Source organism: Panulirus ornatus, chromosome 65 (assembly GCF_036320965.1).
Source record: "Panulirus ornatus isolate Po-2019 chromosome 65, ASM3632096v1, whole genome shotgun sequence".
Lineage (NCBI taxonomy): Eukaryota > Metazoa > Arthropoda > Malacostraca > Decapoda > Palinuridae > Panulirus > Panulirus ornatus.
The window spans coordinates 16851413-16878912 of record NC_092288.1 but is presented as its reverse complement, the minus strand read 5'-3'; the positions used below and the strand labels follow the sequence as shown (position 1 = coordinate 16878912).

General features: G+C 41.7%; 1 protein-coding gene across 1 annotated transcript in view; it reads right to left on the bottom strand.

Moving 5' to 3' along the window:
- Positions 1-27500, bottom strand: part of LOC139746556 (adenylate cyclase type 6-like) — a 1154491-nt gene that overhangs the window by 302174 nt on the left and 824817 nt on the right. Inside the window, 1 exon segment of the mRNA XM_071657911.1 lies at positions 11210-11359. Coding sequence (XP_071514012.1) covers positions 11210-11359 — 150 coding nt within the window.

Below are 27500 nucleotides of genomic sequence, written 5' to 3'. Positions count from 1 at the left end.
TGATTACTATGATACCATAATAATAATGATAATAATTTTGATGATAATCATGATGATTATGAGAACAATGATTATGATAATCATTTATATAATCATTTTATTATTAATGTAATCATTATCATTATCATTATCATTATTATCATTATTATTATTATCATTAGCTTAATTATCATCATCGTCATTATCATTATTATCATTATCAGTATTATTTTCATTATCATTATTATTATCATTATTATTATTATTATTATTATTATTATTATTATTATTATTATTATTATTATTATTATTATTATCATCATTATTATTATTATTATCATTATTATTGTTATCATTATTATTATTATTATTATTATTATTATTATTATTATTATTATTATTATTATTATTATTATTATTATTATTATTATTATTATTATTATTATTATTATTATTATTATTATTATTATTATTATTATTATTATTATTATTGTCATTATTATTATCATTATCATCGTTATTAGTATCATTACTATTATTATCATTATCATCATTAGTATTCCCCCCCCCCCGGTCCCCCCTCACCATCCTCTCACCGTCACTCAAGTCAAAAACAGTAATTAGAGACCCAATTGTTAAATACTCGAAGGATAACAACCTGACAACCGACCATTAAAATGCTTTTCTGAATGAAAGTTCATGTTAACAAATCTTGCTATGAACACCATACCCTTCCATCAGCACTATACCCTCCCACAACCACCACACACTCCCACTACCTGTTCCTTTGAGCATCAAGATGCACTTGAACAAAGCATTAGTATCGTAATTCATCTTACAGTCTTCCCGGAATTGCAGTGAATTTCTTCGTATTCCTCAAAGTATTTCTTGCGGATGCCCGTCACCTCATAGCTGAACATTCTTGCCTCTATGATAACCCCGCCACCATATGTATATATATCTTGACCCAGATAAAGAGGAAATATGGCGGAATATTTGTAAACTTTATGGCAAGTGGGGGAAGCTGGGATGTATACCAATTAACCAAGAATAGAAGGGACTTATTAACCGTACCAAACAACATTCTTGTCTTCATGAGTCTGTGAAGTTTTATATATATGTATATATATATATATATATATATATATATATATATATATATATATATATATATGTATATATATATATATATATATATATATATATATATATATATATATATATATATATATATATATATATATATATATATATTCCTATGAGTCCACGGGGAAAATGAAACACGAAAAGTTCCCAAGTGCACTTTCGTGTAATAATCACATCATCAGGAGAGACATAAGAAAGAAATATAACAGTCAGTTGATATACATCGAAGAGACGAAGCTAGGACGCCATTTGGTAAACATGTGATTGTCCAAAACGTTTATATACATTATATATATATATATGTATATATATATATATATATATATATATATATATATATATATATATATATATATATATATATATGTATATATATATATATATATATATATATATATATATTTTTTTTTTCAAACTATTCGCCATTTCCCGCGTTAGCGAGGTAGCGTTAAGAACAGAGGACTGGGCCATTGAGGGAATATCCTCACCTGGCCCCCTTCTCTGTTCCTTCTTTTGGAAAATTAAAAAAGATTGAGAGGGGAGGATTTCCAGCCCCCCGCTCCCTCCCCTTTTAGTCGCCTTCTACGACACGCAGGGAATACGTGGGAAGTATTCTTTCTCCCCTATCCCCTATATATATATAGTTTTGGAAAGAGGGGCAAGTATGAAGTCTGTTGTGGATGAGAGAGCTTGGGAAGTGAGTCAGTTGTTGTTCGCTGATGATACAGCGCTGGTGGCTGATTCATGTGAGAAACTGCAGAAGCTGGTGACTGAGTTTGGTAAAGTGTGTGAAAGAAGAAAGTTAAGAGTAAATGTGAATAAGGGCAAGGTTATTAGGTACAGTAGGGTTGAGGGTCAAGTCAATTGAGAGGTAAGTTTGAATGGAAAAAAACTGAAGGAAGTAAAGTGTTTTAGATATCTGGGAGTGGATCTGGCAGCGGATGGAACCATGGAAGCGGAAGTGGATCATAGGGTGGGGGAGAGGGCGAAAATCCTGGGAGCCTTGAAGAATGTGTGGAAGTCGAGAACATTATCTCGGAAAGCAAAAATGGGCATGTTTGAGGGAATAGTGGTTCCAACAATGTTGTATGGTTGCGAGGCGTGGGCTATGGATAGAGTTGTGCGCAGGAGGGTGGATGTGCTGGAAATGAGATGTTTGAGGACAATGTGTGGTGTGAGGTGGTTTGATCGAGTAAGTAACGTAAGGGTAAGAGAGATGTGTGGAAATAAAAAGAGCGTGGTTGAGAGAGCAGAAGAGGGTGTTTTGAAATGGTTTGGGCACATGGAGAGAATGAGTGAGGAAAGATTGACCAAGAGGATATATGTGTCGGAGGTGGAGGGAACGAGGAGAAGTGGGAGACCAAATTGGAGGTGGAAAGATGGAGTGAAAAAGATTTTGTGTGATCGGGGCCTGAACATGCAGGAGGGTGAAAGGAGGGCAAGGAATAGAGTGAATTGGATCGATGTGGTGTACCGGGGTTGACGTGCTGTCAGTGGATTGAATCAGGGCATGTGAAGCGTCTGGGGTAAACCATGGAAAGCTGTGTAGGTATGTATATTTGCGTGTGTGGACGTGTATGTATATACATGTGTATGGGGGTGGGTTGGGCCATTTCTTTCGTCTGTTTCCTTGCGCTACCTCGCAAACGCGGGAGACAGCGACAAAGCAAAAAAAAAAAAAAAATGATGATACAGCGCTGGTGGCTGATTCATGTGAGAAACTGCAGAAGCTGGTGACTGAGTTTGGTAAAGTGTGTGGAAGAAGAAAGTTAAGAGTAAATGTGAATAAGAGCAAGGTTATTAGGTACAGTAGGGGTGAGGGTCAAGTCAATTGGGAGGTGAGTTTGAATGGAGAAAAACTGGAGGAAGTGAAGTGTTTTAGATATCTGGGAGTGGATCTGGTCAGCGGATGGAACCATGGAAGCGGAAGTGGATCATAGGGTGGGGGAGGGGGCGAAAATTTTGGGAGCCTTGAAAAATGTGTGGAAGTCGAGAACATTATCTCGGAAAGCAAAAATGGGTATGTTTGAAGGAATAGTGGTTCCAACAATGTTGTATGGTTGCGAGGCGTGGGCTATGGATAGAGATGTGCGCAGGAGGATGGATGTGCTGGAAATGAGATGTTTGAGGAAAATGTGTGGTGTGAGGTGGTTTGATCGAGTAAGTAACGTAAGGGTAAGAGAGATGTGTGGAAATAAAAAGAGCGTGGTTGAGAGAGCAGAAGAGGGTGTTTTGAAATGGTTTGGGCACATGGAGAGAATGAGTGAGGAAAGATTGACAAAGAGGATATATGTGTCGGAGGTGGAGGGAACGAGGAGAAGAGGGAGACCAAATTGGAGGTGGAAAGATGGAGTGAAAAAGATTTTGTGTGATCGGGGCCTGAACATGCAGGAGGGTGAAAGGAGGGCAAGGAATAGAGTGAATTGGAGCGATGTGGTATACAGGGGTTGACGTGCTGTCAGTGGATTGAATCAAGGCATGTGAAGCGTCTGGGGTAAACCATGGAAAGCTGTGTAGGTATGTATATTTGCGTGTGTGGACGTGTATGTATATACATGTGTATGGGGGTGGGTTGGGCCATTTCTTTCGTCTGTTTCCTTGCGCTACCTCGCAAACGCGGGAGACAGCGACAAAGTATAAAAAAAAGCCACAAAGCAAAAAAAAAAAAAAAAAAATATATATATATATATATATATATATATATATATATATATATATATATATATATATATATATATATATATAATGTCTATGAGAATCCTTCTGTGTCATGTGACTCATTTCTAGGGTTACCAGGCCAGGACCTGTAGATACAGACGCTTAAGCCCAACAGACTTTCTATTCATGGAACCAGACTCCCACCTCGCCTCGTGTACAGCCAAGTACTTGTGACTCTGAGGTCTTCTCCAGGCACAGTGGATACATGCGCACGCATACACACACACACACACTGGTATACATATCACACACACACACACACACACACACACACACACACACACACACACACACACACACACACATACACACACTCATTGAAATTCATGCGCACACATACACGAGTTTAAAACTCCATCCCCATATAACGTAATCGGTAAAGAGTATACATCTAGACGCCCGTATTTGTACGTACACAAACGAACGCACATAACACAAACGCAAATTTGGTCACCGTGTGCAAAAGAGCACAAAGAGCTAATAGAGAAGGTCCAGAGGAAGGCAACGCACCAAGAGCTGCTGGAGAAGTTCCAAAGGTAGGCAACAGTGATGGTACGATGATCTAAAGAGGCGAGTTACGGGAAAATGTCAAAGGTTTTTCAATTCTTCCACCTTGTAAGAGAGAAGAGCGAGGGGTGATCTGATCACAGCCTCATATTTTTCGACACAGGTCGATGACGTAGACAAAGACCAGTCAGTTCCTTGGGAGATGTAGGGATGAAGTAACAAGACAACACAACAAGAAATTCAGCAAGAAACTTGGCAAAGATGTAAATAAATATCTTCATAAGAATGGTGGCTGAATGGAGTGACTGGGGACGTGGGTTATTGCACAAATTATAAGTGATTCTAAAGTTGTATGATAGTAAGTTTAAGAGATGGTCCGCAAGAATTGGAAAACTCCAGTACAAATAAGTAATAGTAAATTGGTAAATACAAACTGGTAATTACATATCCCAACATAAATTGGTATACGTGGATCAACTTCGCTATCTCTAGTCTCACCAGATACAGAGGAGATCCTCAGATTACGTCCATTACAACACTAATCTCATTATCCACCAATAGAACGAAGGTAATATGAACATAACTATCAGTAAAACGCTCAGTAAAATTCTCACTGACGTAGCATGAGTATGAAAATGAGATTCGTATATGGGTCTCTCTGTATGCCATACACCTATCACAACATACAGGAGTTCAGGGCACCAGAAGCCCCCCTTCCTCCACACACACACACACACACACACACACACACAACGGCCTTTGTATAATTCGTGTGCTAATGCCTTCACCAAGACTTCCCTCATTTCCATCGCACAAGGACTTTTATCTTCGCTATCCTGCTTTCCACTGTGTTCCTACGTCTATAGTATTAGGTAGTCTATCCTTCACACCATCATTCGTATCCTTCATAATCCTCCTCTGTCTTTTTATCTCAGTTTCAGAAGTCTTTTTTTTTACTATCCGCGTCTCTCGTCCTCACAAGAGATTCTTTCTAGCCTAATGGCCTGACGTATCCAGTCAAAACTGGTGGGCTAAACCTTCAGAATAACCAGTTGACAACAGGGGGGGGGGGGTTTAACGGGTCTATCTGAGAGATCTCGTTACGATAGGACGACCCTTGAGTAGGATGGTGTGACCCTCAAGCACGACGATGGAACCCGCGAAGACGACGGTACGACCATCTGAGTATAACAGTACTGCTCTTAACCACGATGGTACGACCCCTAACCACGATGGTACGGCCCCTAACCACGATGATGCGGCCCTTAACCACGATGATGCGGCCCTTAACCACGATGATGCTCCCCCTAACCACGATGATGCGGCCCTTAACCACGATGGTGTGGCCCTTAACCACGATGGTGTGGCCCTTAACCACGATGGTGTGGCCCTTAGCCACGATGATGCGGCCCTTAACCACGATGATGCGGCCCTTAACCACGATGATGCGGCCCTTAACCACGATGGTGTGGCCCTTAACCACGATGGTGTGGCCCTTAACCACGATGGTGTGGCCCTTAACCACGATGGTGTGGCCCTTAACCACGATGATGCGGCCCTTAACCACGATGATGCGGCCCTTAACCACGATGATGCGGCCCTTAACCACGATGGTGTGGCCCTTAACCACGATGGTGTGGCCCTTAACCACGATGGTGTGGCCCTTAACCACGATGGTGTGGCCCTTAACCACGATGATGCGGCCCTTAACCACGATGGTGTGGCCCTTAGCCATGATGGTGTGGCCCTTAACCACGATGGTGTGGCCCCTAACCACGATGGTGTGGCCCTTAGCCACGATGGTGTGGCCCTTAGCCACGATGATGCGGCCCTTAACCACGATGGTGTGGCCCCTAACCACGATGATGCGGCCCTTAACCACGATGGTACGGCCCCTAACCACGATGGTGTGGCCCTTAACCACGATGGTGTGGCCCTTAACCACGATGGTGTGGCCCTTAACCACGATGGTGTGGCCCTTAACCACGATGGTGTGGCCCTTAGCCACGATGATGCGGCCCTTAGCCACGATGGTGTGGCCCTTAGCCACGATGGTGTGGCCCTTAACCACGATGGTGTGGCCCTTAACCACGATGATGCGGCCCTTAACCACGATGGTGTGGCCCTTAACCACGATGGTGTGGCCCTTAACCACGATGATGCGGCCCTTAACCACGATGGTGTGGCCCTTAACCACGATGATGCGGCCCTTAACCACGATGGTGTGGCCCTTAACCACGATGATGCGGCCCTTAACCACGATGATGCGGCCCTTAACCACGATGGTGTGGCCCTTAACCACGATGATGTGGCCCTTAACCACGTTGATGTGGCCCTTAACCACGATGATGTGGCCCTTAACCACGATGGTGTGGCCCTTAGCCACGATGGTGTGGCCCTTAACCACGATGATGCGGCCCTTAACCACGATGATGCGGCCCTTAACCACGATGATGCAGCCATTGAGCACGACGATACAACCTTTGAGCACGAGGTACGATCACTTGAGCACGACGGTGAGACTCATAATCTTGACGGTACGACTTGAGTATGATGGCTTGGCTTTTGACTTGAACCTTAAGGGTAGAGTAAAAGGCCATGGCATCATACCCAAGACTCATACCGTCGTGCTCAAGGGTCACACACACACACACAACTCCGTGCTTAAGGGACATTTGCGTTCAAGGGTCACACACACACACACACACACAACTCCGTGCTCAAGGGACATTACATTTGTGCTCAAGGGTCGAACTCTTGTACTCAAGAAAATAAACGTCCTTCATTTAATCTACGCGAACACAGGCAATCACAGTAACACCTTGCTATTGCCACTACTGGGAATCTCCAATAACCTTGCTGTCCCCTGCCTTTCCATCTTTACCACACATTACTCACTCCTCTTCTCTATACTCACAACCATACTGCTCCGTCGTCTCGTAGTACAATTCGTTATTAAAGATCTCTTCCACGTTTCTGGATATGGAACAAACACGTAAATTATTCAGAGAGAAAAATTAGATTGTTTCTGTTATGTAGACCAATAAACGCTGATCTGGTCTTTCCTTCAGGGAAACACATGCTGCTTGTACCACACTATTGAAAAATAACGTCGGCATACAGTAAAGCCTACTAGAGCCCCCACGTACAATGATTTTAGAAAACTGGTGTAGAAAATGGATCGACCTCAGGTTCCCCAAGCAATAGCCGTCAGCCTGGAAGACAGCTGGGTAAACATTAGAAACAACTGGGACTCGAACCGGTAACAAGGGAGATGCGACAGATATACGTACCCAGATATATATATATATATATATATATATATATATATATATATATATATATATATATATATATATATATATATATATATATATATATATATATATATATTCATATATATATATATATATATATATATATATATATATATATATATATATATATATATATATATATATATATATATATATATATATATATATATATATATATATATATATATATATATATATATATATATATATATATATATATATATATATATATATTCATATATATATATATATATATATATATATATATATATATATATATATATATATATATATATATATATATATATATATATATATATATATATATATATATATATGAATATATATATATATATATATATATATATATATATATATATATATATATATATATATATATATATACATATATATATATATTTCCAAACTATTCGCCATTTCCCGCATTAGCAAGGTAGCGTTAAGAACAGAGGACTGGGCCTTTGAGGGAATATCCTCAACTGGCTCCCTTCTCTGTTCCTTTTTTTTTTTTGGAAAAAAGAAATATATATGTATATATATATATATATATATATATATATATATATATATATATATATATATATATATATATATATATATATATTTTTTTTTTTTTTTTTTTTTTTTGTACTTTGTCGCTGTCTCCCGCGTTTGCGAGGTAGCGCAAGGAAACAGACGAAAGAAATGGCCCACCCCCCCCCCCTACACATGTACATACACACGTCCACACACGCAAATATACATACCTACACAGCTTTCCATGGTTTACCCCAGACGCTTCACATGCCTTGATTCAATCCACTGACAGCACGTCAACCCCTGTATACCACATCGCTCCAATTCACTCTATTCCTTGCCCTCCTTTCACCCTCCTGCATGTTCAGGCCCCGATCACACAAAATCTTTTTCACTCCATCTTTCCACCTCCAATTTGATCTCCCTCTTCTCCTCGTTCCCTCCACCTCCGACACATATATCCTCTTGGTCAATCTTTCCTCACTCATTCTCTCCATGTGCCCAAACCATTTCAAAACACCCTCTTCTGCTCTCTCAACCACGCTCTTTTTATTTCCACACATCTCTCTTACCCTTACGTTACTTACTCGATCAAACCACCTCACACCACACATATATATATATATATATATATATATATATATATATATATATATATATATATATATATATATATATATATATATATATATATATATATATATATATATATATATATATATATATATATATATATATATATATATATATATATATATATATTTCCTCCGACTGTCTGATGTTTGAAAGCGGAAATGCAAAACGCATGCAACCCACTTTCACACACATGCTTGATCTCTGAACCCTGTTAAGTGCATTGCGTTCCAAACCGTGACCTCTCTGACCCGACACGACTTACACGCGAGCGAGAAACACCAACACACATCAAAAACTCGAATTCTACCTCAGAACAGATAGAATTACATCCTCCTCTTCTGGAAACAAGGTATAAATAGCGAGTCACACAAAAGCCTCTCCATGGGTTCCAGGAAGAATATAAGCATCCAAAGATTTTGTTAGTTGAAAGTATAAAACGTGAAACAGACTGACCACTTATATCTCTCTGCTCAGTATGAGAGGAGAAGGACTTGGGAAAGAGACAGATTCATATGAATACATAATCTCAAAATGGACAACAGCCATTTCGGGTTAATGGCTTCATTCGAATATTCACAAATTGGAATGGCCATCAGGAGGATAGAACTCTGTGTAATGGGAGTCATCTATCGTGTCCTGTGGTCATAGACGGAAGCTATGCTGTGCAGCCACAGAGAGACTCACTACAGACACGCCCACCACAGACGGTCCAGTCATGGCTGGGGGGGGGGGGGGAACGGCGGAGTACATGCAGATCAGAAGGCGCCACCGCTCACTCACTCACTCACACACTCACACACTCACACACGCCTGAATTTTTAAGACTGGCCTTTTGACGCAAGCTACACCATCCGTCCGAGGCTCGCTCACCTTCCTTTGTTTTCTGCTGCTCTTATCACGAACACTACTACATCGACACTATTACTGCTACTATTACTACTATACCACTGCTACTACTACTACTACTACTACTACTACTACTACTACCATTACAATTACTACTACTACTACTACTACTACTACTACTACTACTACTACTACTACTACTACTACTACTACCATTACAATCACTACTACTACTACTACTACTACTACTACTACTACTACTACTACTAATACTAATACTATTACAACCTTTAGTTGGTTATATGTCAATTACAACTACTGTATCTTGTAAGACAGTGTATGTTATAGCCTCAACTTGTGACCACTCTGAATTTACAATACCTACCTACGGATGGCTGTGGATCTACAGTAGGTAGCCGTCGTTGATTCTACAACGACAACAATAACAACTTGGAGTGGATGGCCAGACCACTTCATCTGCTGGTGGTTTTCATGTGTTTTTACATCCACAACTACAAGAACCAAGTGCTGAAGGCCAGACCTGCTGATGAGGTATCCTCTGGTTCTACAGCTACAACCTAAGACTACGGTACCGAGTGACAGGTTTCTCTCTGGTTCTACCTTTACAAAAACCAGCAGCTGATGAACAGAGTACTATGCATGCTGGTGGGGTTTCCTCTGGGTCAACGTCTGCAACTACAAGAACCAGAAGCTGGAGGACCAGGCTACAGTACCTGCTGGTGGGGTGTCTTCTAGGTCTACATCTACAAGAACCAGAAGCTGGAGGACCAGTCTACAGTACCTGCTAGTGTGGTTTCCCCTGTAGTTCTACATATACAAGTAAAAGAAACAGGTACTGGAACCAGACTACAATACCTGTTGGTTAAGTGTGGTTTGGGTCTACATCTACATCTACAAGAACCAAGTGTCGGAGGATAGTACCTGTTCGAGGGGTATCCTGTAAGCCTACATCTACAAGAACCAGATGCTGGAGGTCCAAACTACAGTTCCTGCTGGTAGGGTGTTCTCTAGGTCTACATCTACAAGAACCAGATGCTGGAGGTCCAGACTACAGTCCCAGCTGGTGGGGTGTCCTCTAGGTCTACATCGACAAGAACCAGGTGCTGGAGGCCCAGACTACAGTACCTGCTGGTGGGGTGTCCTCCAGGTCTACATCTACATCTACAGTAACCAGGAGCTGAAGGATAATACCTGCTGGTGGGGTGTCTTCTAGGTCTATGTCTACAAGAACCAGGTGCTGGAGGACCCAGGCTACAGTCCCTGCTGGTGGGGTGTCCTCTGGATCTACATCTAAAAGAACCAGGTGCTAAAGTACCTGCTGATGGGGTGTTCCTTAGATCTACATCTACATCAACGGTAACCAGGTGCTGGAGGATAGTACCTGCTGGTGGGGTGTCCTCTGGGTCCACATCTACAAGAACCAGGTGCTGGAGTACCTACTGGTGGGGTGTTCCCTAGATCTACATCTACATCTACAGTAACCAGGTGCTGGAGGACAGTACCTGCTGGTGGTTTTCTCTCTGGGTCTTGATCCTGGCGGCCACACACTGCCGGGTCTCCATAAACGCTTGTCTCCTGGCCGCCTCCCCGGGGTAGTGGGTGAAGAGCCCTCCAACGTTGACGCACACGAAGAGCGACACGTTGGCCACAAGCTGCCGGAGATGGAGAGGGAGATGAGCTCCACACCCAGTGGTAGAGAGGGAGATAAGCTTAATTGTGGAAGACAAAGAAGGAGATGAGCTCCACACCCAGTGGTAGAGAGGGAGATAAGCTTAATTGTGGAAGACAAAGAGGGAGATGAGCTCCACGGTTAGTGATAAAGAGGGGAGATAAGCTTCATGATGGAAGATGGAGAGGGAGATAAGCTCCACACCCAGTGGTAGAGAGGGAGATAAGCTTGATAATAGAAGATGGAGAGGGAGATAAGCTTAGTGATGGAAGATAGAGAGGAAGATAAGCTCCACGGCCAGTGATAGAGAGGGAAATAAGCTTGATAATGGAAGATATAGAGGGAGATAAGCTTGATAATGGAAGATGGAGAGGGAGATAAGCTTGGTGATGAAAGATAGAGCGGGAGATAAGCTCCTCAGCCGGTGATAGAGAGGGAAATAAGCTTAACAGTGGAAGATAGAGAGGGAAATAAGTTTAGATTAATGGTGGGAGATAGAGGAGTTGAGCCTAATGTTGGGAGACAGATATTCAAATAAGCTTAATAGCCAGAGAGAAAGAAGGAAACACGCTTTAGGGTAAGTCATAAGCTTAATGACGGGAGATAGAGACGAGGATAAGGTCGATGGCCGGGGATAGAGAGAAATACATGCTTTATTCTGGGCGATAAGCTTAATGGTGGGCGACAGAGAAGGACATATACTTAATGGTATATGATAAAGAGAAGGGTAAACTTAATGGTGGTAGATAAGCTTAATGCCACATTCAGCCGTGATTGATGTAATGACGCATATAAGCTTAATTAGCACCTTAACCTCCAGGTTTAGGAGACAGATATAAGGATAAGCTTAAGAATTGGAAATAGAGAGGAAAAGAAGCTTAGCAACAATTTAGCCACAAACTGTGAAAGATATGGATGAGGGTAAGCTTAATGACACTGGCTATGTGAGAGAGAGAGAGAGAGAGAGAGAGAGAGAGAGAGAGAGAGAGAGAGAGAGAGAGAGAGAGAGAGAGAGAGAGAGAGACCTCACACCTTCCTAAACCATTATGTAGAAATGGTTTCATTACTCTGGCTAATACTCTGTATTTCCCTTTTGTTACTAATTATAATTTCGTGAAATTTTACACTATGACCTGAAGGATGTGAAATTATTAATGGCAATAGATTCTCCAGGGCAGAGTGAACTATATATATATATATATATATATATATATATATATATATATATATATATATATATATATATATATATATATTCTTTCATACCATTCGCCATTTCCCGCATTAGCGAGGTAGCGTTGAGAACAGAGGACTGGGCCTTTGAGGGAATATCCTCACCTGGCCCCCTTCTCTGTTCCTTCTTTTGGAAAATCAAAAAAAAAAAAAAGCGAGAGGGGAGGATTTCCAGCCCCCCGCTCCCTCCCTTGTAGTCGCCTTCTACGACACGCCAGGAATACGTGGGAAGTATTTTTTCTCCCCTATCTCCAGGGTTATATATATATATATATATATATATATATATATATATATATATATATATATATATATATATATATATATATATATATATATATATATATATATATTTTTTTTTTTTTTTTTTATACTTTGTCGCTGTCTCCCGCGTTTGCGAGGTAGCGCAAGGAAACAGACGAAAGAAATGGCCCAACCCCCCCCCCCCCCCCATACACATGTATATACATACGTCCACACACGCAAATATACATACCTACACAGCTTTCCATGGTTTACCCCAGACGCATCACATGCCTTGATTCAATCCACTGACAGCACGTCAACCACGGTATACCACATCGCTCCAATTCACTCTATTCCTTGCCCTCCTTTTACCCTCCTGCATGTTCAGGCCCCAATCACACAAAATCTTTTTCACTCCATCTTTCCACCTCCAATTTGGTCTCCCTCTTCTCCTCGTTCCCTCCACCTCCGACACATATATCCTCTTGGTCAATCTTTCCTCACTCATTCTCTCCATGTGCCCAAACCACTTCAAAACACCCTCTTCTGCTCTCTCAACCACGCTCTTTTTATTTCCACACATCTCTCTTACCCTTACGTTACTTACTCGATCAAACCACCTCACACCACACATTGTCCTCAAACATCTCATTTCCAGCACATCCATCCTCCTGCGCACAACTCTATCCATAGCCCACGCCTCGCAACCATACAACATTGTTGGAACCACTATTCCTTCAAACATACCCATTTTTGCTTTCCGAGATAATGTTCTCGACTTCCACACATTCTTCAAGGCCCCCAGAATTTTCGCCCCCTCCCCCACCCTATGATCCACTTCCGCTTCCATGGTTCCATCCGCTGCCAGATCCACTCCCAGATATCTAAAACACTTCACTTCCTCCAGTTTTTCTCCATTCAAACTCACCTCCCAATTGACTTGACCCTCAACCCTACTGTACCTAATAACCTTGCTCTTATTCACATTTACTCTTAACTTTCTTCTTCCACACACTTTACCAAACTCAGTCACCAGCTTCTGCAGTTTCTCACATGAATCAGCCACCAGCGCTGTATCATCAGCGAACAACAACTGACTCACTTCCCAAGCTCTCTCATCCCCAACAGACTTCATACTTGCCCCTCTTTCCAAAACTCTTGCATTTACCTCCCTAACAACCCCATCCATAAACAAATTAAACAACCATGGAGACATCACACACCCCTGCCGCAAACCTACATTCACTGAGAACCAATCACTTTCCTCTCTTCCTACACGTACACATGCCTTACATCCTCGATAAAAACTTTTCACTGCTTCTAACAACTTTCCTCCCACACCATATATTCTTAATACCTTCCACAGAGCATCTCTATCAACTCTATCATATGCCTTCTCCAGATCCATAAATGCTACATACAAATCCATTTGCTTTTCTAAGTATTTCTCACATACATTCTTCAAAGCAAACACCTGATCCACACATCCTCTACCACTTCTGAAACCACACTGCTCTTCCCCAATCTGATGCTCTGTACATGCTTTCACCCTCTCAATCAATACCCTCCCATATAATTTACCAGGAATACTCAACAAACTTATACCTCTGTAATTTGAGCACTCACTCTTATCCCCTTTGCCTTTGTACAATGGCACTATGCACGCATTCCGCCAATCCTCAGGCACCTCACCATGAGTCATACATACATTAAATAACCTTACCAACCAGTCAACAATACAGTCACCCCCTTTTTTAATAAATTCCACTGCAATACCATCCAAACCTGCTGCCTTGCCGGCTTTCATCTTCCGCAAAGCTTTCACTACCTCTCCTCTGTTTACCAAATCATTTTCCCTAACCCTCTCACTTTGCACACCACCTCGACCAAAACACCCTATATCTGCCACTCTATCATCAAACACATTCAACAAACCTTCAAAATACTCACTCCATCTCCTTCTCACATCACCACTACTTGTTATCACCTCCCCATTTGCGCCCTTCACTGAAGTTCCCATTTGCTCCCTTGTCTTACGCACTTTATTTACCTCCTTCCAGAACATCTTTTTATTCTCCCTAAAATTTAATGATACTCTCTCACCCCAACTCTCATTTGCCCTTTTTTTCACCTCTTGCACCTTTCTCTTGACCTCCTGTCTCTTTCTTTTATACATCTCCCACTCAATTGCATTTTTTCCCTGCAAAAATCGTCCAAATGCCTCTCTCTTCTCTTTCACTAATACTCTTACTTCTTCATCCCACCACTCACTACCCTTTCTAATCAACCCACCTCCCACTCTTCTCATGCCACAAGCATCTTTTGCGCAATCCATCACTGATTCCCTGAATACATCCCATTCCTCCCCCACTCCCCTTGCTTCCATTGTTCTCACCTTTTTCCATTCTGTATATATATATATATATATATATATATATATATATATATATATATATATATATATATATATATATATATATATATATATATATATATATATATATATATATATCGTGCATAAAGCGTCTGGTTACATAAGTACATAACATTACTAGACGTATTTGTCTTGCGTTTGATAGTGGAGGGTACGCAAGAGCACATGGGAAGGTAACAGGAGACCTGAGGGTCCGTAACGATTCTATGCGTAGAAATTGAATATACAAATAACGCTAAATATTGTAAGAGCCAAGCAGGAGATACCTCCCCACCCACCTCTCCCCCCGGCTCAATTGTCAATGGGGTGAAGATTTATATATTTATGTATTTATCTATTTATATACGTGGTGCATATGTGTGGGTATACATGGGATATACGTGTAGGTATACGTAGGGGATACATTTAGTATACATGTAACCATACGTGCAGACATACATTTACTACTTGTTAGGATATAAGGTATGTCAGCTGGTGTATTACCATGGTATCTATTCTGTACACCTTCCTGTACATGTGACCACCCTGGCTGTGGAGATGTATACACCTCACACATGTGCTTGTCCAGTGTGTGGAAATATCCAGCCTGTCTTGATCTTACGCTCTACCATGACCTCCCTGTTCTGTGACGTCTGCAATGACTCAACTACGTGTTTTCATATGAACAGCGGCTGCCTAAACCCAATATACCGTTATTCATCTATTTACATATGGGGTATACGTGTTTTAGACGCGTAAGTCATGTATGTTAGCTTATGTTTGTGGATATACATGTGGGAGCACTTTTAGGGGCATGTATATGTGTACACGTGTGGGGACATACATGATGGCACACATGTGGGGCATACATGTAGGCATACAAGGGGCATACAAGGGGCATACATGTTGGCATACAAGGGGCATACAAGGGGCATACATATTGGCATACAAAGGGCATACATGTTGGCATACATGTTGGCATACAAGGGGCATACATGTTGGCATACAAGGGGCATACAAGGGGCATACATGTTGGCATACAAAGGGCATACATGTTGGCATACAAGGGGCACAATCTGAGGTAGAGTTGAAGTATATATGTGGGTATAAACTTAGGTATACACGTCTGGACATGTAAGACTGTCCGGTCGTACGCACATGGACGGAACTTGGCTCAGATTTGGAATCTGAGTTGAGGAGGACCAATACCTTCATAAATCTCAGCAAGTTTGATCAAAGTCGAGATGAATTAGAGAAGTTGGTGCTCTTCACTTACGGTCTGGGACAAATTTACGGACACGAGAGAAAATGCAGGAATCTTTCCAATCTTGGAGAGGATGGGTGAGGTTTGCTGCACAAGATTGAATTCCAGAAGGAAGGAATCAAAAGGCCAAATCTATACACCAATATTGTGATAAGAGACTAAAGCAAGGAAAGACAGTTGTTAAACATTAATTTCGCATCTTAACTTCCCACACTTCCTCGCTGCCTCACTGAGAGCTCCAGCTATACCCCCCTCCTCTCTCTAAGACGGTCAGTCCACCAAAGCCTCTTCATCATTCTTGAAAGTTAGAGTTAAGCTGGAGGGAACACGTCAGCACCATCATCAGATCCAGTCGTAGACCCAGGAACCTGGATTCTCTCCCGCGCTTGAACCCAAATATTCGTCTAAATAACTTTCATTTTTCCCAGACTCGCGTGTTCGTCCCCACGAGTGATCTTCCTCCTCTCCAACACGTAAGATGGTTCACGTCTGAGGCCATGCAAGATCGCCTCGGTCACCAGCTACCAAGAGACGTTCAGTACACTGGTCCTTCTAACTCCATAGACCCGATTATCATCCAGTAGCTCAAGCAGAAGCTACTGCACCATGCCCACCCACTCGACATTGTTAACTCCTAGCCTCCTGAGATCCCTCGTCCCCGAACTGCAAGTTCGATACCAGAACCGCAACAGAACCATCCGAGTGAGCACAGTTCGCCGCAGGGACAGTCCAGCTCAAACACTGTGGAGAGGATTAATAATAATCATCACAGCTGCCAGTTTCAATGTTTATCTCCAGCCTCAACCATTTCTTTGCCCCATTTTCTACAATTGTGAACATATTTTCTTCTGAACGATATCATTCTTTAGCTGTCGTTGGTTCATTAAGTTCTTTCATTACTATGATCAATAGTACCATTATTACTTATGGGACCCTAAACACTTCAAACAAACATGAACGGAGACGTGGATGTTCAACACTTAAGTAAGAACATAAGAAGAAAGGACACTGCAAGAGGCCTATTGGCCCATGGTAGACAGGACCACTCTACAACCAACTGTCTGAACCTATAAACACATCCAACCTTCGTTTAAAGCTACCTGAATCCCTCGTTTCCACTACTGTACCTGGCAACTTGTTCCATAGATCTACTATCCAATTCGAAAACCAATATTTACCCACATCCGACTTGAATCTATTTATTACGAATTCAAATCCATTATTTCTAGTCCTATCTGGTAGTACTATTCTTAAAACTTTATTAACGTCCATCACCCATTTAAAACTGTAGTCATATCCCCTCTAGCCCTCCTCCTCTTAAGTGTAAATTCAATATTCTTAACCTTTCTTCACAAGTGAGGTTTCTAATTCCAGGGATCATTTGTGTCATTCGACTTTGTACTCTCTCTAAACAATCTATATCAACTGTATAGTATGGAGCCCAAAACTGTACGGCATAATCCAAATGTGGTCTCACCAACGCAAGATAAAGTTGTAATGATACTCAAGGAGTTAATTGCTGACAGTCCTATTAATGAACGTAACATTCTATTAGTTTGATTACACACTTTGATACACTGTTGACGCGGCTTAAGATCCTTGCTCACCAGTACCCCTATACCTGACCAATATTGACACACTAACATATGAAGGTGTTACCGGACTCCGCCTACACGAGGATACACCTCGAAAACAGTACTGGGATACGGTCCGTCACAGAACGTCTCACTACAATGGAAGTCAATCAACATTTCCCAGCTACTGAAAGTAGCGCAGCCATCGGTTGCAGGAACCTCTTAGAAAGAGCCTAGGGATACGCCAGGACCCTTCGACAGAAACTGGTCCGGCAGTACACAAATACACTCAAAATACAAATCCACAAATATCCTCTACATTCAAGAGAATATTTGTGGTTTTGTATTTCGAGTCTTCGAAATTCAGTACAAAGAACTGATGGAGGTCTGTACCGGCAATATAGAGTCACTAATTATAACCAGGATTAGAGAGATCTGTGTGGAATTTATCCTGACTGTATTTCAGTTAATTAAAATATTAATTAAAATTGATGTTTCAATATATCTTTTTTTTTTTGGAGTGCTGCATTTGATGTTATTATTGTTCATGGTTGACACACTTCTGACATAGAGAGATAATATCTGTATTTTTCGTTCTTTCGGGTAAATACATGAAGAATGGTAAGATTAGAGTCACTCTTTACTTTCTCATATATATATATATATATATATATATATATATATATATATATATATATATATATATGTATATATATATATATGAGATTGTCCAAGACGATGTTTACCAAATGGCGTCCTAGCTTCGTCTCCTCGATATATATCAACTGACTTGTATTTCTCTCTTGTGTCTCCCCTGATGATGTGATTATTACACGAAAGTGCACTTGGGAGCTTATTGTGTTTCATTTTCCCCGTCGACTCACAGGAATATCTTGATCACGCGCAAAATTGTGATCCTTTCCAATATTCTTTCTTTCAAACTATTCGCCATTTCCCGCGTTAGCGAGGTAGCGTTAAGAACAGAGGACTGGTCTTTTGAGGGAATATCCTCACCTGGCCCCCTTCTCTGTTCCTCCTTTTGGAAAAAGAAAAAAAAAACGAGAGGGGAGGATTTCCAGCCCACCGCTCCCTCCCCTTTTAGTTGCCTTCGACGACACGTAGGGAATACGTGGGAAGTATTCTTTCTCCCCTATCGGCAGGGATAAACATATATATATATATATATATATATATATATATATATATATATATATATATATATATATATATATATATATATATATATATATATATACGCTCATAGAATATAGATGACGCAAAAGTCCATTTATCTAATGTATGGGAAACATGAAGTTTAACTCTTTCACGAGCAAAGAACACTTTGTACCAAATGATCAGCTTGGTTAGCTGGCGTGCATATTTTATTGTATCACTTCTGAATGGCTCAGTTACAGTATACACTAAAATTGTTTTGAGTGCCAGAGGATATCTACTTGTTTAGCCCTTCTAAATTGTGATTTTGAAAGTGAGAATTCTAATTTAAAAGGCAGCCAGTAGATTTACCGAAAACCTCTCTCTCTCTCTCTCTCTCTCTCTCTCTCTCTCTCTCTCTCTCTCTCTCTCTCTCTCTCTCTCTCTCTCTCTCTCTCTCTCTCTCTCTCTCTCTCTCTCTCTCTCTCTCTCTCTCTCTCTCCCCCAACCCCTTTGTTATCTCACGTCGAGTCCATGTACTGATTGCGCAACAAAGTGAATATGTAATACTTGTACGATACAATTTGCTCTGCTGCAAACGCCACATTCTCAGGAATTGCAGGGGGTCCTTCTTGTACTAGGATATATCCTTGAGCATTTGAAGGGACCCTTACCATACTGGTATATATCCTTGAGCATTTGAAGGGACCCTTACCATACTGGTATATATCCTTGAGCATTTGGAGGGGCCCTTACCATACTGGTATATATCCTTGAGCATTTGAAGGGACCCTTACCATATTGGTATATATCCTTGAGCATTTGAAGGGACCCTTACCATACTGGTATATATCCTTGAGCATTTGAAGGGACCCTTACCATATTGGTATATATCCTTGAGCATTTGGAGGGGCCCTTACCATACTGGTATATATCCTTGAGCATTTGAAGGGACCCTTACCATACTGGTATATATCCTTGAGCATTTGAAGGGACCCTTACCATACTGGTATATATCCTTGAGCATTTGGAGGGGCCCTTACCATACTGGTATATATCCTTGAGCATTTGAAGGGCCCCTTACCATACTGGTATATATCCTTGAGCATTTGAAGGGACCCTTACCATACTGGTATATATCCTTGAGCATTTGAAGGGACCCTTACCATATTGGTATATATCCTTGAGCATTTGGAGGGGCCCTTACCATACTGGTATATATCCTTGAGCATTTGAAGGGACCCTTACCATACTGGTATATATATCCTTGAGCATTTAGAGGGACTCTTGCCATACTGGTGTATATATCCTTGAGCATTTGGAGGGGCCCTTACCATACTGGTCTATATCCTTGAGCATTTGAAGGGACCCTTACCATATTGGTATATATCCTTGAGCATTTGAAGGGACCCTTACCATACTGGTATATATCCTTGAGCATTTGGAGGGACCCTTACCATACTGGTATATATCTTTGAGCATTTGAAGGGCCCCTTACCATACTGGTATATATCCTTGAGCATTTGGAGGGACTCTTGCCATGCTGGTATATATATCCTTGAGCATTTGAAGGGACCCTTACCATACTGGTATATATATCCTTGAGCATTTGAAGGGACCCTTACCATACTGGTATATATCCTTGAGCATTTGAAGGGACCCTTACCATACTGGTATATATCCTTGAGCATTTGAAGGGACCCTTACCATACTGGTATATATCTTTGAGCATTTGAAGGGACCCTTGCCATACTGGTATATATCCTTGAGCATTTGAAGGGACCCTTACCATACTGGTATATATATCCTTGAGCATTTGGAGGGGCCCTTACCATACTGGTATATATCCTTGAGCATTTGAAGGGACCCTTACCATATTGGTATATATCCTTGAGCATTTGGAGGGGCCCTTACCATACTGGTATATATCCTTGAGCATTTGGAGGGGCCCTTACCATACTGGTATATATCCTTGAGCATTTAAGAGGACCCTTACCATACTGGTATATATATCCTTGAGCATTTGGAGGGACTCTTGCCATACTGGTGTATATATCCTTGAGCATTTGGAGGGGCCCTTACCATACTGGTATATATCCTTGAGCATTTGAAGGGACCCTTACCATATTGGTATATATCCTTGAGCATTTGGAGGGGCCCTTACCATACTGGTATATATCCTTGAGCATTTGGAGGGGCCCTTACCATACTGGTATATATCCTTGAGCATTTGGAGGGGCCCTTACCATACTGGTATATATCCTTGAGCATTTGAGGGGCCCTTACCATACTGGTATATATCCTTGAGCATTTAAGGGGACCCTTATCATACTGGTATATATATCCTTGAGCATTTGGAGGGACTCTTGCCATACTGGTGTATATATTCTTGAGTATTAGAACGGCCTCTAATACTGATATGTAACAGTGATATATATATCCTGAAGCATCTGGAGGGACTTTGGCCTCACTGGTATATACCCTTGAGCATTTTAAGAGACGATTCTCGGTATACAGCCGCCATCAACTGTCTCCTCACACTGTCAAGGGAGGAACTTAAAACCCGAGCCAGGTTCCCCACACTCGATTTCCTGTCCGCGCAACCTTGACTGAGTCTCTGTCAGGCCAGCTTACATCGCGAGGTTGGACCCAGAGAGATCATCGGTTCGAAGCCCGTGGTTCAGTAATGGACTATCTTACGGTTTTTAATACAACTTGGAATTATTTCCTTTCTTCTTTTTTTCCTATCTTATACGATGTTCATATGAATAAGTCCTCACCATTTTCAATATGATTACTGTTCTGTGAACAGTTTTGGACATTATGCGCAATTCTTTCAATGCGTTTTCTTAAAAGGACATTTAAATGGCATTTGTGTAACCTTTTTCCTTGTATTTTCTAAATGGCAAAGTTTTGCTCTTAATCTATGTAAGATAAACGAATGTTCATATGGCCAGCGATCATTTTGATGGACATTTAGTTGGCTATTTTAATAGCTATTTTTTCAGCTATTTCAGCTATTTTGTTCGCTGTATTATTAGCTATTTTGTTAGCTATTTTAGCTTTGGCGCGCGCGTGCACACACACACAGACACACACACACACACACACACACACACAGACACACACATACACACACACACACACACACACACAGACACACACACACACACACACACACACACACACACACACACACCTTCTTTCTGCCGAGATCTTTTTATCTTAATGATCTTATTTACAAATTCTGAAGGGTAAATAGACCCCAAGTCTCCCTCCAGCTGGCTCGCTCACTCCAAGACCCGGCCAGAAACTGAATAGAGAATTCCATGAATATATAAGTGCACGTTTAATGTGATTAATGCAACTCCCCCTCCCTCCCCCTCACTCAACTCTCTCTCTCTCTCTCTCTCTCTCTCTCTCTCTCTCTCTCTCTCTCTCTCTCTCTCTCTCTCTCTCTCTCTCTCTCTCTCTCTCTCTCTCTCTCTCTCTCTCTCTCTCTCTCTCCCCCTCGTACGCGTGACGCCTCCTCCACCAGGCAACATTAAGAGTTGGCAACAACACAGTTGGCGAAGGTTGTCTACCTCCCAGTCAGGTCTTAATATGGGGTCGATCCTCCCGTGACAGTGATAATGATAATGACAATGATAATGATAATGATAATGATACTAATAATGATGATAATGATGTTAATGATAATTATGATGAGAATAATGATAATAGTGGTAATAATAGTACAAAAATAATAATAATGACGATGATAATGATAGTAATATCAATATCAATATCAATATCATTATCATTACTATTCTTATCGTTATCATCATCATTATCATTATTATCATTATTTTCATTATCATCATTATGATTCTTCCGTGTACATATTCAAGCGTATAATCACCAGTTAATGGCTGTCTTCTTACGAGTATGAGAAGTGTGATCCACACATGGGTCCCCATATTTTTTTCCCGTTAATATCTCTCTTGCAGTTCTTTAAATTTCCCAGTATTGACTCTGCTTACTTCAATTTACCTTAGCTTTCTTCACGTTGTCACCACGATGCTGCTTAGGAAATTTTTTGCATATGTGTGTGTATGTGTGTGTGTGTGTGTGTGTGTGTGTGTGTGTGTGTGTGTGTGTCTCTCTCTGTCTGTCTGTGTGTCTGTGTCTGTTTGTGTGTTTGTGTCTGTGTGTCTGTGTGTGTGTGTGGTTTTCAATCATTTTGTATATATTTGTTTTTCTTTTGTGTGTGGGTATTTGTGCTAATGAATGTTTGTTTCTCTTTGCGTGTATGTGTTTGTTTGCTTGTGCGATAACCTGCAGTTGGTTAAGTACGAAGATGGAGTTCTAAGCTCGTGGGAACCCCATCCCGTCAACTTCCTCCTCTTTAGTCTTGCTTAAAGATTCGTTTTCTTTACCAGCTTCCTCTTTGGGAAAGTGTCAAATGCTTTCCGGTAGTCCAAATACAGAGAACCTATTAAACCTTCTCCTTAAATCCGCTGCCAGTGATCACCTCCCTCTGAAACCATGTTGTCTACCACTCACGTGTGTTCCTCCTTTGCAAGAGGTCATCCATTTACATTCTGATGACCTTTTCTAATACTTTACAAACCACACTCATCATGGAGACTGGTCTGTGGTTCTATGCCTCCTCCCATCCTTCCATTCTCTAGCCACATTCAGAACAAATGTTCAAGTGGTCTTCTCATGTGTATCTGCTCAAATTTTCCACACCTATGGAGAAATGAGCCATATTGGGTGAAGATCATTTTGTTTGCATTCCAAGACCTCCTCTCCATTCCACCCCACTGAAGGTAGGGCTATAGTGTCTTCCTTTGTGAAAACACTTTTGAACTTGTCATTCTTTTCATTAGATATATCCTGACACCATCCTTGACATTTCTTCTGAATTCTTTATCTTGAGAAGCTGCTCTTTAACTGACAATTTACCCGTAATGAATTTATGGAAAATTCTTGCATTTTCTCTTACCTTGTCCACGACATTCTTTTCAAAGTTTCTGTGTTCCACCTTTTCTATCCCGCTATCATTAGTCTCTTTCAATGTTATCCCTTTCAAACGGTGGCTGGCTGGGAAGCCACCCGTGTCTGCATAACAGCACATCACTGAGATCTTCTCTTTGACATCTTTTCACTGAACCACACCTTCCTTGTGTCCTAACCTTACCTTTGTATCAAAGATTAAAGGTGCCTATGTTCCTATTCTTCCCTTGTAGGTTTCTCAGAATCCACCACTGTAATGCACTGGTTCCTGGTTGCTGAACCGCCTTCCCAGTTCATGTTATTCATGTTACCACAAAAATAGTTTAAGTTCTGTGTTATCTTCATAATCATATCTCGTTTTTAAGTTTTCTTTATGTTGAAGGCTCCAGTCACGGGACAAAAGTCCACATCAAACCCTGGCCTTAATTGAAATATAGAGAGAATTATGAAACGGATAAAGAAAAGACAAGGTGAAAGTATTAAAGAATTTTTGAGAAAGTAAGATACGTGTCTCTTGAAATGTGCCAAGTCATAGTTACTGGGAGAGATATGAGAAGGTAGAAAGTTCCAAAGCTTTGACGAGTAGGGAAAGAAGAAGGTATCAAAACGGCCCACCCTTGAGTTGCAGATTGTCATACAATGATCATGCGACGCAGCAGCTTGTTCAGTACTGCGTGGTTTATCTAATGGTGGGGTCACACAAGCAGCCAGCTCTTGGGAGCAAAAACAATAGTAATACCTATAGAAGAGGGAAAGTGAACCATCATTGCGGCGTAGGGCAAGGAGGTCAAATTTGAAAGTTAGCCTGGGACAGTTAGATTATAAATCGGATCGCTTTCGTCTCAACTCTGTCACGTAAGGATGCAGAGCTAGAACCACCCTAAAGACGAGAGCAATGCTCCATACAAGTACGAATCCATTTCCTGTATAAACAGAGCAACTGTTCAGAAGAGAAGTTTCGACATCTAAACAGGAAACCCAGTTTCTTAAAGGCAGACTCAGCTATTCCCGTAATGTGAGGTTTCCAAAAAAAGAAAAAGTGGATGTTACAGTAATACCAAGTATGTTCATTGAGTCAAGAGGTGAAATTACAGAACCGTCAAAGGAGAGACGAGAGTTGTGAGGAGTTTTCGATAGAGAGATGGGTAGAAACTGGGTCTTGGAGGCATTAAACTTAACAAGATTTTGTGTACCCCACTGAGATATCCTGTCTAAGTCTCGTCTATCTTTTATTCTCACGTCCTTATTCACCACATAATCAGATCCAATCGTAATGTGATCAGTTTTATCAGCTGTTGCATCATATATGATATATCCCACAACCAAGTAACGTGCAATTACGTTTTAGGTGCACTTAAGTGTGTTTGGTGACGTGCGTGCGTTTGTCCAGCTGCGTGCATGTCACTTTGCCTAAGGATATAGGATCGGGACAGATAATTTGTGCCTTTATTTCTTAACAACAAAAACGCAGAAGACACATAGACACGTAGACTTACCCAGTTCAGTCATCCATAAGAGCAGGCGAACACCACTATACAGCATTGAAGAACGGATCGTGAACAACAGACAGGCTGTTGTCCAGCGAGCAATCGCCTCATTCCACAAAGGTCTTATCCATTTAGACCTGACCCCGTTTTCCGCTCGGCGTCATTCATTGAATACCTGATTATAACGGTACTTGAGGAGGGGGGGAGGAGAATAATGAATCACCTGTTGTGAGGGAGGGAAAGGGAACGCTCGTGCACCACCTGCAATACAGAGGTCTCACTCTAGTGGAGGGTGGGAGAGGTGCCAGGCAGGACAGTGAACTGGCTTTAAGGTCGACCTGTGCTACAATGGTGAGGACTGTGCTGCTAGTATATATACTCAATGATTAAGGCAGTTTTGATGCCGTCTTGGGCGTATATGCTTAGTGAGTAACACTCCGGTAACTAATGATGTGGAGACAGGTGTGTGTGCACGTGTGTGTGTGTGTGTGTGTGTGTGTGTGTGTGTGTGTGTGTGTGTGTGTGATCTTACACTTTTTGATACACCTGTAGGTGTCTGGCACCATTGCAGAGGTACCAGTAAAAGGGGTACCACAGGTGTGCCTGCAACGCTAATAGGGTTACAAGGGGTACAACGAGGTGAACACAGGTGTACCTGCAACAGGGTGACCATAGATGTATCAACAACACTAGTAGAATTGCAGAGGGAGGGATGGGAGCCACTACACATATCCTGCAACACTGGCAGGCTTTCAGGTGGCATAATATGTGTACCTGCAACACTGGCAGGGTTTCAGGTAGCACTACAGTTGTACCTGCAACACTGGCAGGGTTTCAGGTAGCACTACAGTTGTACCTGCAACACTGGCAGGGTTTCAGGTAGCACTACAGTTGTACCTGCAACACTGGCAGGGTTTCAGGTAGCACTACAGTTGTACCTGCAACACTGGCAGGGTTTCAGATGGCACTACAGGTGTACCTGCAACACTGGCAGGGTTTCAGGTAGCACTACAGTTGTACCTGCATCGCTGGCAGGGTTTCAGGTGGCACTACAGGTGTACCTGCAACACTGGCAGGTTTTCTGGTGGCACTACAGGTACAAGTGGCATTACAGGTGTACCTGCAACACTGGCATGGTTTCAGGTGGCATTACAGGTGTACCTGCAACACTGGCAGGGTTTCATAGGGAGCACTATAGATGTACCTCCAACACTGGCAGTGTGGAAGAGGGCACCACAGAACGTATACCACTGGATCGTGTGTCAGGTAATCTTTCGGAAGCGCGTATGATACATGGAACGTCTTCACAAAAGACAAAAAAAAAAAAAGAAATACTTCTCTTAAAGCATATAGAAGCAGCAGCTGGGGAGTCTCTCTCTCTCTCTCTCTCTCTCTCTCTCTCTCTCTCTCTCTCTCTCTCTCTCTCTCTCTCTCTCTCTCTCTCTCTCTCTCTCTCTCTCTCTCTCTCTCTCTCTCGTCCCAACCACTCCATCAAAAAAGGAAGAAGCAGTCAACCTGAACCTTCTCGCTTATGCTGTGTGTCTCTCCGGCTTACTGATGCGGCGGTCGTTGTGGACCTCCTGACCAAGATGGAACGACTCCTGAGCAGATCGACGGCACGACCCTTGGTCACAAGGAGTACGACCCTTAAGCACGACGGTACGACCCTTAAGCACGACGGGTACGACCCTTAAGCACGGCGTCACGACCCTTGGTCACAAGGAGTACGACCCTTAGAAACGACGGGTACGACC